This window comes from Coregonus lavaretus, assembly GCF_964263955.1.
Source record: "Coregonus lavaretus genome assembly, chromosome: 10".
NCBI lineage: Eukaryota > Metazoa > Chordata > Actinopteri > Salmoniformes > Salmonidae > Coregonus > Coregonus lavaretus.
Window position 1 is genome coordinate 54,570,958 of NC_139997.1, and position 12,058 is coordinate 54,583,015.

Here is a 12,058-nt window from a genome sequence, read left to right on the forward strand (position 1 = left end):
GCATGGATAGATAGCCCAGCCTTCCTGGATTGCCGCTCAAGTTGCCGCTCAGCCATTTTCATGCCGCGCAGTTCATCAGTGTACGAGGGGGCCGAGCGCTAGAATGAAACTACTCTTTAGGGGGGCCAAGTCATTGAGAGGTGTAGCAAGAGTCGTCATACCGAGATACTGTATCTTCCAGTGGGCTGGGTATAAGGGCTGATAGAGCTTCTAGAGCCCCAAAGATGAGACTGGGGTTGAGAGATTTGAGATTGTGAAAAGACATAGTACACTAACTGCAGGGGGGGGGGGCTTTAAATCCATATATATTACTTTGTGGTCAGAGAGCTCAATGTCTGAACCAGTCAGGTTGTCAATGGTCAACAAGCTGGGTAAATCCAAGGGAGTCAAGCAGACCAAGGAATTCAGTGGCAAAACTGTCATTGCCAGAGTCTCTTTAGAAACTCTGGGTTAGGTTTGGATCAGATAGTTCAGTTAGAAACTCTGGGTTAGGTTTGGATCAGATAGTTCAGTTAGAAACTCTGGGTTAGGTTTGGATCAGATAGTTCAGTTAGAAACTCTGGGTTAGGTTTGGATCAGATAGTTCAGTTAGAAACTCTGGGTTAGGTTTGGATCAGATAGTTCAGTTAGAAACTCTGGGTTAGGTTTGGATCAGATAGTTCAGTTAGAAACTCTGGGTTAGGTTTGGATCAGATAGTTCAGTTAGAAACTCTGGGTTAGGTTTGGATCAGATAGTTCAGTTAGAAACTCTGGGTTAGGTTTGGATCAGATAGTTCAGTTTGACACTTTGGGTTAGGTTTGGGACAGCGGTAGATGAAGATGATAAACAATTGGTGGGGTGATGACAGTTTCCAGATTGCAAAGGACTTGGCTCAGCAAAATTAGATGACAACTATAATTAATGTGCGTGTCCTACAACTATGCAGCTGAAATCTGGAATTTTGAAAGAATCCCAAAATGTTTGTACATAAAGATACAGTGAGGTCCAAAAGTATTGGGACAGTGACACATTTTTTGTTGTTTTGAAATGATACAATGACTATGAGGTTAAAGTGCAGACTGTCAGCTTTAATTTGATGGTATTTTCATTTACATTTAAGTCATTTAGCAGACGCTCTTATCCAGAGCGACTTACAGTTAGTGAATACATATTATTATTATTTATTTTTTATACTGGCCCCCCGTGGGAAACGAACCCACAACCCTGGCGTTGCAAACGCCATGCTCTATCAACTGAGCTACATCCCTGCCGGCCATTCCCTCCCCTACCCTGGACGACGCTGGGCCAATTGTGCGCCGCCCATGAGTCTCCCGGTCACGGCCGGCTGCGACAGAGCCTGGATTCGAACCAGGATCTCTAGTGGCACAGTTAGCACTGCGATGCGGTGCCTTAGACCACTGCGCCACTCAGGAGACAACATTTTCATCCTTATTTGGTAAACCATTTAGAAATTACAGCACTTTTTGTACATAGTCCCCCCATTTTAGGGGACGAAAAGTATTGGGACAAACTCACTTACATGTGTATTAAAGTAGTCAAAAGTTAAGTATTTGGTCCCATATTCATAGCACACAATGACTACATCAAGCTTGGATGCATTTGCTGTTTGATTTGGTTGCGTTTCAGATTATTTTGTGCTCAATAGAAATTCAGGGTAAATAATGTATTGTGTCATTTTGGAGTCACTTTTATTGTAAATAAGATGTTTCTACCATGATTACAGATAATCCTGAATGAACAGTGAATAAAACCATTTATTTCTATTGGGTACAAAATAATCTGAAACACAAACAGCAAATGCATCCAACAAGTTTGTAGAGTCACAAGCTTGATGTAATCATTGTGTGCTAGGAATATAGGTCCAAATACTAAACTTTTGACTACTTTAATACACAAGTGAATTTGTCCTAATACTTTTGGTCCCCTAAAATGGGGGGACTATGTACAAAAAGTGCTGTAATTTCTAAACCGTTCACCTGATATGAATGAAAATACCCTCAAATTAAAGCTGACAGTCCACACTGTAACCTCAGTCATTGTATCATTTCAAATCCAAAGTGCTGGAGTACAGAGCCAAAACAACAAATGTGTCACTGTCCCAATACTTTTGGAGCTCACTGTAGTTGACCTTTCCTTGGAGTGCATAAGTTTGCTCCAAGGTGACCAAACGAGGGAAATGTTGCCATTCAGATGAAGCAGGCTATTGGACAAATGTACTCACTCCACGAGGGCGTGTGCGAGGGACTCAATGTTCTCCCTGTCTAGGTTGGTGGTGGGCTCGTCCAGGGCCAGGATGCCACAGTTCAGACAGAAGGTCTCAGCCAGAGCCAGACGGATGATGAGGGAGGCCAGGACCTATACGTACATGCACACCGACACGTCATCATCACATTTACCAACACACTGCCACACCTATATCCATAAGGGGGTAATGCCCTCCATGCCCTCTCACGATTATGCCAGATTATAGCTGTCTGATGTGATGAGCTACCTGTGAGCTCAATCAGTTTTAGCTACAGGAAGTAGGTGAAGCATCCAATACCGCACCTTCTGGCCGGCACTGCAGCGACCCCTCATGTCCAGTGCTGTGTCTCCCTTCACCATCACCACACGGTAATTATAGGTCCTCCTCTTCACTCCCGCCCCTGAAGAATTCTCATCCACATCAGAACGGATCTCCACATACTCAATGTCTGGAGGATAGCAAGGGAGGAAGAACATTTAGACTTAATGGATAATCGCATGACTAATTGATCCAGTATGGGGTGACAACACAGACACAAAGCGTGGTCATTACGCAGCAGGGTTGCCCAACCCTGTTCCTGGAGAGCTACCGCTCTTTAGGTTCACACTCCTAATCTAGCACACCTGATTCTAAAAACGAGTTGGTTGACAAACTGAATCAGGTTAGTTAGAACTGGTATTGGGCAGTCCTGTTACACAGCATACTGCTACATGCTGCTGAAGCGATACAAGATGGATGGGGGTTGAGGATACATTTGATCATTTTATAGAATTTATAACATTACAAAATGATACTCCAGGCAGGCACATGCTTTCAGTTGTGCAATTAAAAAACAAATCACTCAAAATAATACTAGCTCAGAGACCTTGTCCTCGGTATGTGCTGCGCCAGAGGTCCCGGATAATTTTGTTGATCTCCTCCATCTTCATACTGTGAAACTTCATTATGGTTCTGTAGAAGAGGACATTGGGTACAACTGAAAATGGGCAAAACCCACAGTTTTTAAGATGACGTTGGCATTGATGCTTTTCAACAGGATTAGGCATAGGCCTAACAGTAAGTGATAGAAAACAAAGTTCAAATAAAGATTGAGAGGGATAAAGATGTTAAGATTGGGTGGGTGTAGAGCTGGTACTATGAACTGTAAATCATAGACACCGACCACTTATCGAGGACATTTCACTGACAGTTATTTACAAATGAGTAGCCTATACTAGAACAATTTGAAGTTTGAAATGAAATAAGTCAAGCCAATATGGGTGACTGCTAACAGGACATTTAAAGCTAAAAATGTCAAAGTAGTAGTAGATAAGGGTATCTGTTGTGCATATTAATGTTAAAAACTTATCGTTTATTTAATTTATCATGATATGGATTATTGTCTGTATCACCAAGCTCTAGGTGGGTGCAAATAAAAAAGATGACCAGGCTTTGCGGTTTCTCTTGAATTCCCTTCGACATTTGGTATGGCCAAAAATACAATATATTATTCTGCTTACTAAATTATCTACAGGATGTGATCATATCTGTAAGTTATAAATTCGTTTCTTAGAAGGCAGTGATTACCATCACCATGAGAAGCTCATTGGGCGTGGGTTAGGTAACATAAGGGGACAGGAGCTCCTTCATATAAATCTGTTACTTCTCATGTTCAATTGGCCAAACAAACAAATGGCTCACTAAGGTGAGTCAATGACTTCTGCAATGAACAATATGCTTTGCGATGCATTTATTTTTATATACTTTTTTTCCCCTTCTTATTTATTATTTTCAAAATAGATCAATAAATCAACCATGACAATGGGACACACTCCACACATTAATATTTTCAATAGTATATATATATTTTTTTTATGGTATCTTGGACAAAAGACAATGCCATTCCTTCACTTCCAACCAAATGCAAACTCACAGGGTTGACTCACACTGATTGCATGGGCTCTATGCTCTGCATTGGATACATGATAACAACCAGAGAGCTGATTATCCCTACCACCGCTATGCTGCTGGCCTGCCTGCTGATGCCACTAAGCCAACACAGATGATATCTCATTGAGAGAGTTGAGCTGTCACTTCCTCCCAAGACCTGCCTTTATGCAGGCTAATCATACTGTCTGCCATCGACAGGGCAATACAGCTTTAACATATACACAGGACGTGTACAGTGCATTTGGAAAGTATTCAGAGCCCTTCCCTTTTTCCACATTTTGTTACGTTACAGTCGTATTCAAAAAAATTAAATAATCCTCATCAATCTACACACAATACTCCATAATGACAAAAGCAAAAACAGGTTTAGACATTTTTGCAAATGTATTAAAAATAAAAAACAGAAATGTATTTACATAAGTATTCAGACCTTTTGCTATGAGACTCGAAATTGAGCTCAGCTGCATCCTGTTTCCAATGATCATCCTTGAGATGTTTCTACAACTTGATTAGAGTCCAACTGTGGTAAATTCAATTGATAGGACATGCTTTGGAAAGGCACACATCTGTCTATATAAGGTCCCACAGTTGTCAGTGCACGTCAGAGCAGAAACCAAGCCATGAGGTTGAAGGAATTGTCCGTAGAGCTCAGAGACAGGATTGTGTCGAGGCACAGATCTGGGAAAGGGTACCAAAAAAATTATGCAGCATTGAAGGTCCCTAAGAACACAGTGGCCTCCATCATTCTTAAATGGAAGAAGTTTGGAACCACCAAGACTCTTCCTACAGCTGGCCACCCAGCCAAACTGAGCAATCGAGGGAGTTGGGTCAGGGAGGTGACCAAGAACCTGATGGTCACTCTGACAGAGCTGCTGAGTTCCTCTGCGGAGATGGGAGAATCTTCCAGAAGGACAACCATCTCTGCAGCACTCCACCAATCAGGCCTTTATGGTAGAGTGGCCAGACGGAAGCCACTACTCAGTAAAAGGCACATGATAGCCCGCTTGGAGTTTGCCAAAAGGCACCTAAAGGACTCGCAGACTATGAGAAACAAGATTCTCTGGTCTGATGAAACCAAGATTGAACTCTTTGGCCTGAATGCCAAGCGCCATGTCTGGAGGAAACCTGGCACCAACCATATGGTGAAGCATGGTGGTGGCAGCATCATGCTGTGGGGATGTTTTTCAGCGGCAGGGACTGGGAGACTAGTCAGGATCGAGGTAAAGATGAATGAAGAAAGTACACAGATCCTTGATGAAAACCTGCTCCAGAGCGCTCAGGACCTCAGACTGGGGCGAAGGTTCACCTTACAACAGGACAACAACCCCAAGCACACAGCTAAGACAATGCAGGAGTAGCTCTGAATGTACTTGAGTGGCCCAGCCACAGCCCTGACTTGAACCCAATTGAACATCTCTGGAGAGACCTGAAAATAGCTGTGCAGCGACGCTCCCCATCCAACCTGACAGAGCTTGAGAGGATCTGCAGAGAATAATGGGAGAAACTCCCCAAATACAGGTGTGCCAAGCTTGTAGTGTCATACCCAAGAAGACTCGAGGCTGTAATCGCTGCCAAAGGTGCTTCAACAAAGTACTGAGTAAAGGGTCTGAATACTTATGTAAATGTGATATCATTCTTCATATATAAATGTGCAAAAATGTCTAAAAACCTATTTTTGCTTTGTCATTATGGGGTATTGTGTGTAGATTGATGAGGCGGAAAAAACTATTTAATCCATTTTAGAATAAGGCTGTAACCTAACAAAATGTGGAAAAAGTCAAGGGGTCTGAATACTTTCCGAATGCACTGTATTACTGTCATTGTGCAGATATGTATGTAGCCTAATCACCTGTTGGTATGTATTGTTGCAGTTTCACAAACCAAGAGTGAAAACTTGTCAACTCACGTATTGTCTTGAAGGGGAGGACAGAGAATCAGTTTCATGTAATGACTCACTTCACATCAGCAAACCATCTGGAAAGTCTGCGGTAGGATAAATCGCCCACATATGTATGACTAGTGAGTCCAGATGAGTGTCACATCCAGGCATCAATACCTAAACTATTGATAACAGCAGCATTATGCACAGTAGTTCCCCTTTCTTTTCCTTTATCCGATTTTAAGTGTTGGCACCAAGTGTTGCCAGATGACCTGACAAATATTACAGATGAGAAAATAACTAAATTATATGGTCATATTAGTTTAGACTATAGGTCTACTCAATTATGATGTATATGATCAGACTAAATGGCTTATCCTTTGTGTTGTTGAGGAACTGGTATGGTTGCACATCCTGTAAGTCAAACTCACACGACTGCCTCTACAACCATGAGTCTTAATGGAAACAGACCCATCACCATCACCACCGCACCACCCTCCTCCCCCCTACCCACCCTGTCAACAACTCACTGGTCCAGGGCCTTGTAGTAAATGTCCAGGTCCTTGTTGGCCAGCTCCGTGGTCCTCATGACGATCATCTTGTCCCGGAAGCGTTCGTCGGCCTTGCCGTACTGGTCCTCGCGGAGCTCCTTGCGGAAGCGGATGATCTCCTCCTCGAAGCCCTTCTGTCGGCCCAGTGCCACACTGCGGTTCTTCTTCAGGTCGTCCACGCGCTGCTCAGACTCCCTGCGCTCACTGACAACCAGGGGAGAGGGACAGAGGACACAGAGACATACTACACACACATTTCATGTTACAGTGATAAAGGGATGGTGTCTCCAAAGAGATTCTGTGTTAAAAGGTTCTATGAGCTGACACCACCAACTCTCTGACTCCCGATGCTCACTAGTAGCCAGGGAAGAGGGCACACTTACAGCCTGATGTGTAGGCCTAGGGTATATTCTGAGGTATTTCAGATGGGTCACTTCGTAACAGGAGTCCTACAAGGGTTTCATCTCCACAAAGAGGGAGTAGGTCCTATGAACTGACACCACTAACATGGAATCTGGTTATGGAAGCTGTGAGGCACTGATTAGCAGCAGAAGCATTTGTGTGTTTTGGGACCACTCCCAGGTGCAGGTGAGCATGGACGAGGAGGCGGTCTTACTTGCGTAGCTGCAGGACCTGCATGTTCCCCATATCCTTCATCAGAGCCTCTCGTTTCTTGGTAACGTCCTTCAGCTCCTCGATGCGCTTCCTCAACGTCAGGTTGTCCTGCAGCCAACGCTCTTGGACCTTCAATGATAATGACAGATACGGATCACATGTCACACTGTCACCCAGACCTCAAGCTTCACAGATTTCAACATTTACAAACATGACCAATAGTTTATTGTTCCATCATCACAGCACACTGGTAACTTCCTGGATGGGGGAGCAAAAGGAGAGACAAAGACGTAATTAGGGGAAAGAGATATGCCACCTGAGCTCACCTTCTGAGTGTCTATGTCCTGCCTGATGTTTCCACTGTCTTTGTTAATCTTCTCCCGTTGCTTCTCTGCCTCGTGGACCTGAGTTTTGGCCTCTTGGAGCTCCCCCTCTTTTTGCTTCAATAGAAACACCACATGACAAATGCGCCAAGAGATTGAGATAATGCTTATGAGGGGATGAGAAACAAACAGAATCCATGTTTACCTCTTTGTATTCATCCTTGCCCTCTTCTGTGTATTTGGTAATGTCCCTTTCAACGTCGGCCATGCTTTTAACTTTGTCTTTGATGCCATTTATCTGGGATGGAGGGAATGAACAGGTGGTTAGAAGTGCTGCATTAAAATAAATAATGATACTGGCATGATTGAGACATGGTATGCAGTTAATCTTGTTCCCAGACACTTCCGCACAAAGGTGCCAAGATTCTAGTGGACCAACACGTCAAACTTTGTTAGCCAATAGAGAAAGACCGGGAAAAACTCCTGCCGCATCAGCACTGGCTTAATCTACCAACCAACTCTCCCCATTACGCGAGCACACCACAAGCACAGAGGCATACCTCGCAGCTGTTTGATTTCACTCCAATTAAATGACAAATACTTTATTCACTATGGTCACTTTGAATCATTGATGTACCAGGCTTATGGAACAAGGTTAGTAAGCGATAGACAAAGTCCTCCAGTGACTGGAGGAACACTGTTTTCAGACTTAATATGCAGTCCTCCATTAGCACTGACAGAATTAGCAAGAAAGGTTGGACACTTAAATAATAAAAAAAGAAAGAAGGGAGGGGTGATGGTGGTACCTTCTCTTGTCCCTCCTCCTGCCTCTGCTTCCTGCGCTCCATCAAATCCAGCCTCTCCTGCTGCAGCTTCTCCAGGGTGCTGGCCAGAGGGGACACCTGCTCCTTAGCTTCCTGAACACAACACAGGGAGGAGACAACATTGATACACTGATAAAGCTATCCACCATGACCATCTCTTAATACTAAGACTACAAAACTTCAGAGCCACTACAGAAGAAGAAAACATGTTATAACCATCAAACCACCTGCTGTTAGACAGTTCTACCAACACTGAGGTTTTAGTATGATTCCAGATAGTTTCCTCAGTCAGGTCACTGCTCTGAGCTGAGTGGAGTTTTACCCTGATCTCTCTGTGCAGAGCCTGGATCTCAGTGGTGAACTCCACGCACTGCTCCTCCAGCTGCTGCTGCTTCTGCATGTTACTGGAGATCTGCAGCTTCTTCACCCGGGTCTCGGTCACGCTGCTCTTCAGGCTCTGGATCTGGTCTTGCTGGTCCTGGATCAGCTTACGCTTCAGCTCAATCTTGCTGGACGCTGCAATGAATCAAATAACATTGGAATTCATAGTAATACAGTATAAGTGCAGTGGAATAGATATTATGATATACCTATGTAACACACGGGATATGAACCCGGGTCTCCCGTGGGAGCAACCAACGTCCAGTGGTGTAAAATATCTAAGTAAAAATACTTTAAAGTACTACTTAAGTAGTTTTTGGTGGTATCTGTACATTACTATTTATATTTGACAACTTACACTTTTACTTCACTACAATCCTAAAGAAAATCATGTACTTTACTCCATACATTTTCCCTGACACCCAAAAGCACTTGTTGCATTTTTTATGCTTAGCAGGACAGCAAAATGGTCCAATTCACACACTTCTCAAGAGAACATCCCTGGTCATCCCTACTGCCTCAGATCTGGCGGACTCACTAAACACACATGCTTAATTTGTAAATTATGTCTGAGTGTTGGAGTGTGCCCCTGGCAATCGGTAAATAAAAACAAAAACAAGGAAATGGTGCCATCTGGTTTGCTTAATATAAGGAATTTGGCAGGTCGTAACTTGTGTCCAGGCGGTGCTGGGTCTCCTGTTTCTCCTGGTTGACCTGCTGGATGGTACGGCTCAGGTCCACTCCCTGCAGCTTGGCAGCATGCTGGGCTATCTTCCTCTCCACATCCTTCAGGTCCAGCTGGAGACCAAGGACACACACAGGCAGAGGAGGTTACCACAACAGGAAGGAGGGGAAAGAGAGAAGCATAGAAAGAAACTAGGGATGGCCATTTGAAATTATTTCACTATTTGAGTAATAGTATTTTTTTTCAGATATCCGGATAGTCGAAATACATTTGAACGTTTATTTTATTTTATTTTGTACTTCAAATGGGGACTTTCTTGCGCGACTCGGGAGAGAGCTGGTGCGCTGTGCTCTGCTTGTTTCAGCAGAAGGGTGGGGGAGCGGCGGGAGAGGAGCAGGGGCCGGTGTGTGAGACAGTCTGTGTACTGCATGGAAGGAGACAGACGGAGATAAAGTAGCCAAACACAAAGTTGTTGCTGCCATAGGTTATGTATCATACCATCTGGTAGTGCCTGTCCTGACTGCATCAAATTGATGTAAAGAAGCTAGCTACTGTAGCCAACTAAGTTAGCAGTTTTTTATTTATTTTTTAAAATGGGGAGCACTCATACAAACTGTCATAAAACCGTTCTTTTATAAAAATGACAACTGTAATGGTCTATCCCTGTAGGCTATGTAGCAATGTCACATAGATCATTTTATTTTATACAAAGCCTTTTCATTGTTAAAGGTGCAATATGCAGTAGTGCTTTGCGATTAGTGCTTTTCTAGGTCGGTTCGGTTTCAGTTATATGATTTAAAAAATAATCATGGTTTTTGATTTCGGTTTAAATTCTTGTTTTACATGAAATGCATTATGAAATAATGACAATTATTTTAGAGCTTTTTAATGGAAATTCCAAAGCCCAAAATAGTGAACATTCAATTAGGGCTGGGCAGTATACCGAATTTTACTATATACCGGTATTGATGCACAGACGCTTGCCTTCAGTCTGCATGGTCAATGCGTCACATGCAACAATGTTGGTGACAACAATGCGGTTTCCACTTTGCTTCTTAATAGAAATCCACAAGTGTTATATAATTACACTATTAGTAACAGCTAACAGCTAGTTTGTCTTTTCTTAGCAAGTTGTGGCTAAGTCATGTTAGCCGCTAGCAAACTAATAAAATGTACTGAGTCAGACTAAACGTAGCTAGCTATACAGCCTGATACCAAATGATGGTGTAGGCCTAAATCAGCATGTTGTTTGTGCAACAGTATCAAGACCAAAGAGGAATAGGCGAAGCCTGAATACGTTAGCTACATGAAGTAGCTAAGAATTGTCTTTTTTTAATGTAGCCAAAGATTATAGGGTCACCTAGGAAACACTGACCAACACTTTGGTTCCTACCCTGTCACAATGACTCCTCCCTGGCATTTTCATTCGTATTCATTCGTGCCCACTGTGATCTTTTTTAAATATTTTTTATCGTGATATCCAATAGGTAGTTACAGTCTTGTCCCATCGCTGCAACTCCCGTACGGAGGCGAAGGTCGAGAGCCATGCGTCCTCTGAAACATGACCCTGCCAAGCCGCACTGCTTCTTGACACACAGCTCGCTTAACCTGGAAGCTAGCCGCACTAATGTGTCGGAGGAAACACTGTACACTTGGCGACCAAAATCAGCGTGCATGCGCCCGGCCCGCCACAAGGAGTCGCTAGAGCACGATGGGACAAGGACATCCCAGCCGGCCAAACCCTCCCCTAACCCGGACGATGCTGGGCCAATTGTGCGCCGCCTCATGGGTCTCCCGGTCGCGGCCGGCTGCGACACAGCCTGGGATCGAACCCGGGTCTGTAGTGACGCCTCTAGCACTGCGATGCAGTGCCTTAGACCGCTGCGCCACTCGGGAGGCTGGACCACTGTTATCTTCTAACTATAGAGTTAGAATAATCATAATTTTTCCATGATTCCAACAGTTCACCCAAGTGTTTTGATCTAAATCACAAGTCAAATTGCAATTGCAACATTTGGTTAAAAATAAGGCCTAGATTTTTTGCCCATATCGTTCAGCCCTCCGTGGCAGTGTGGAAATGATCTCAAATGAGTGCAGGAAATGCAGAAATTGATGAAAATGCAGAAAATTATTTTTGGTTGAAGTGTAATTGAACAGTATAAAACAATCAGAATGGAGACCCATTGAAATCACTTAGAATGTGTGTTATAAGCAAACTTATAACTTTTATTGTTCAAAAACATAAAATATAGGCAAATATTTGACATATACTGTAATATTATATTTTGGTCATATCCCCCAGCCCTAGGGGCCAATTGCCAAAACATTAAAAATATTCCATTGTCTCCGTCAGGTCCACATGGGTAGACATCAATAGGAAAAATAGGAAATTACTATGAAATAAAATATTTCAGTTGTGTATATTACTTATTATGTTTAATTCCTTAAAGTCATCATCTCATCTCTGCTCAGGCAGTAGCAGCCAGACAACGTTCTCTCTGTACTCCCCAGTGTTCTGTCTTCAGTCATCTTATTTCGCTAGGCTAGCTTCAGAGCTGTCTGACGAAATGCTTTTACTAGTTCTTCAAAGAAGACAAGGCATACTTTCACCAACTGTCTCTATCC

General features: G+C 43.3%; 1 protein-coding gene across 2 annotated transcripts in view; it reads right to left on the reverse strand.

Annotated features, from left to right (window-relative positions):
• Positions 1-12,058, reverse strand: part of rad50 (RAD50 homolog, double strand break repair protein) — a 40,977-nt gene that overhangs the window by 1,009 nt on the left and 27,910 nt on the right. Inside the window, exons 16-25 of one of the 2 annotated variants that reach the window (XM_084170629.1) lie at positions 9,420-9,546; positions 8,690-8,883; positions 8,350-8,460; positions 7,749-7,841; positions 7,547-7,660; positions 7,222-7,349; positions 6,585-6,809; positions 3,112-3,197; positions 2,549-2,694; positions 2,223-2,356 (exon numbers count right to left, since the gene is read on the reverse strand). In XM_084170629.1, coding sequence (XP_084026755.1) covers positions 2,223-2,356; positions 2,549-2,694; positions 3,112-3,197; positions 6,585-6,809; positions 7,222-7,349; positions 7,547-7,660; positions 7,749-7,841; positions 8,350-8,460; positions 8,690-8,883; positions 9,420-9,546 — 1,358 coding nt within the window. Of the gene's footprint in view, positions 1-2,222; positions 2,357-2,548; positions 2,695-3,111; positions 3,198-6,568; positions 6,810-7,221; positions 7,350-7,546; positions 7,661-7,748; positions 7,842-8,349; positions 8,461-8,689; positions 8,884-9,419; positions 9,547-12,058 lie in introns of those variants that run through there. The other variant, XM_084170630.1, reaches the window with a different exon arrangement.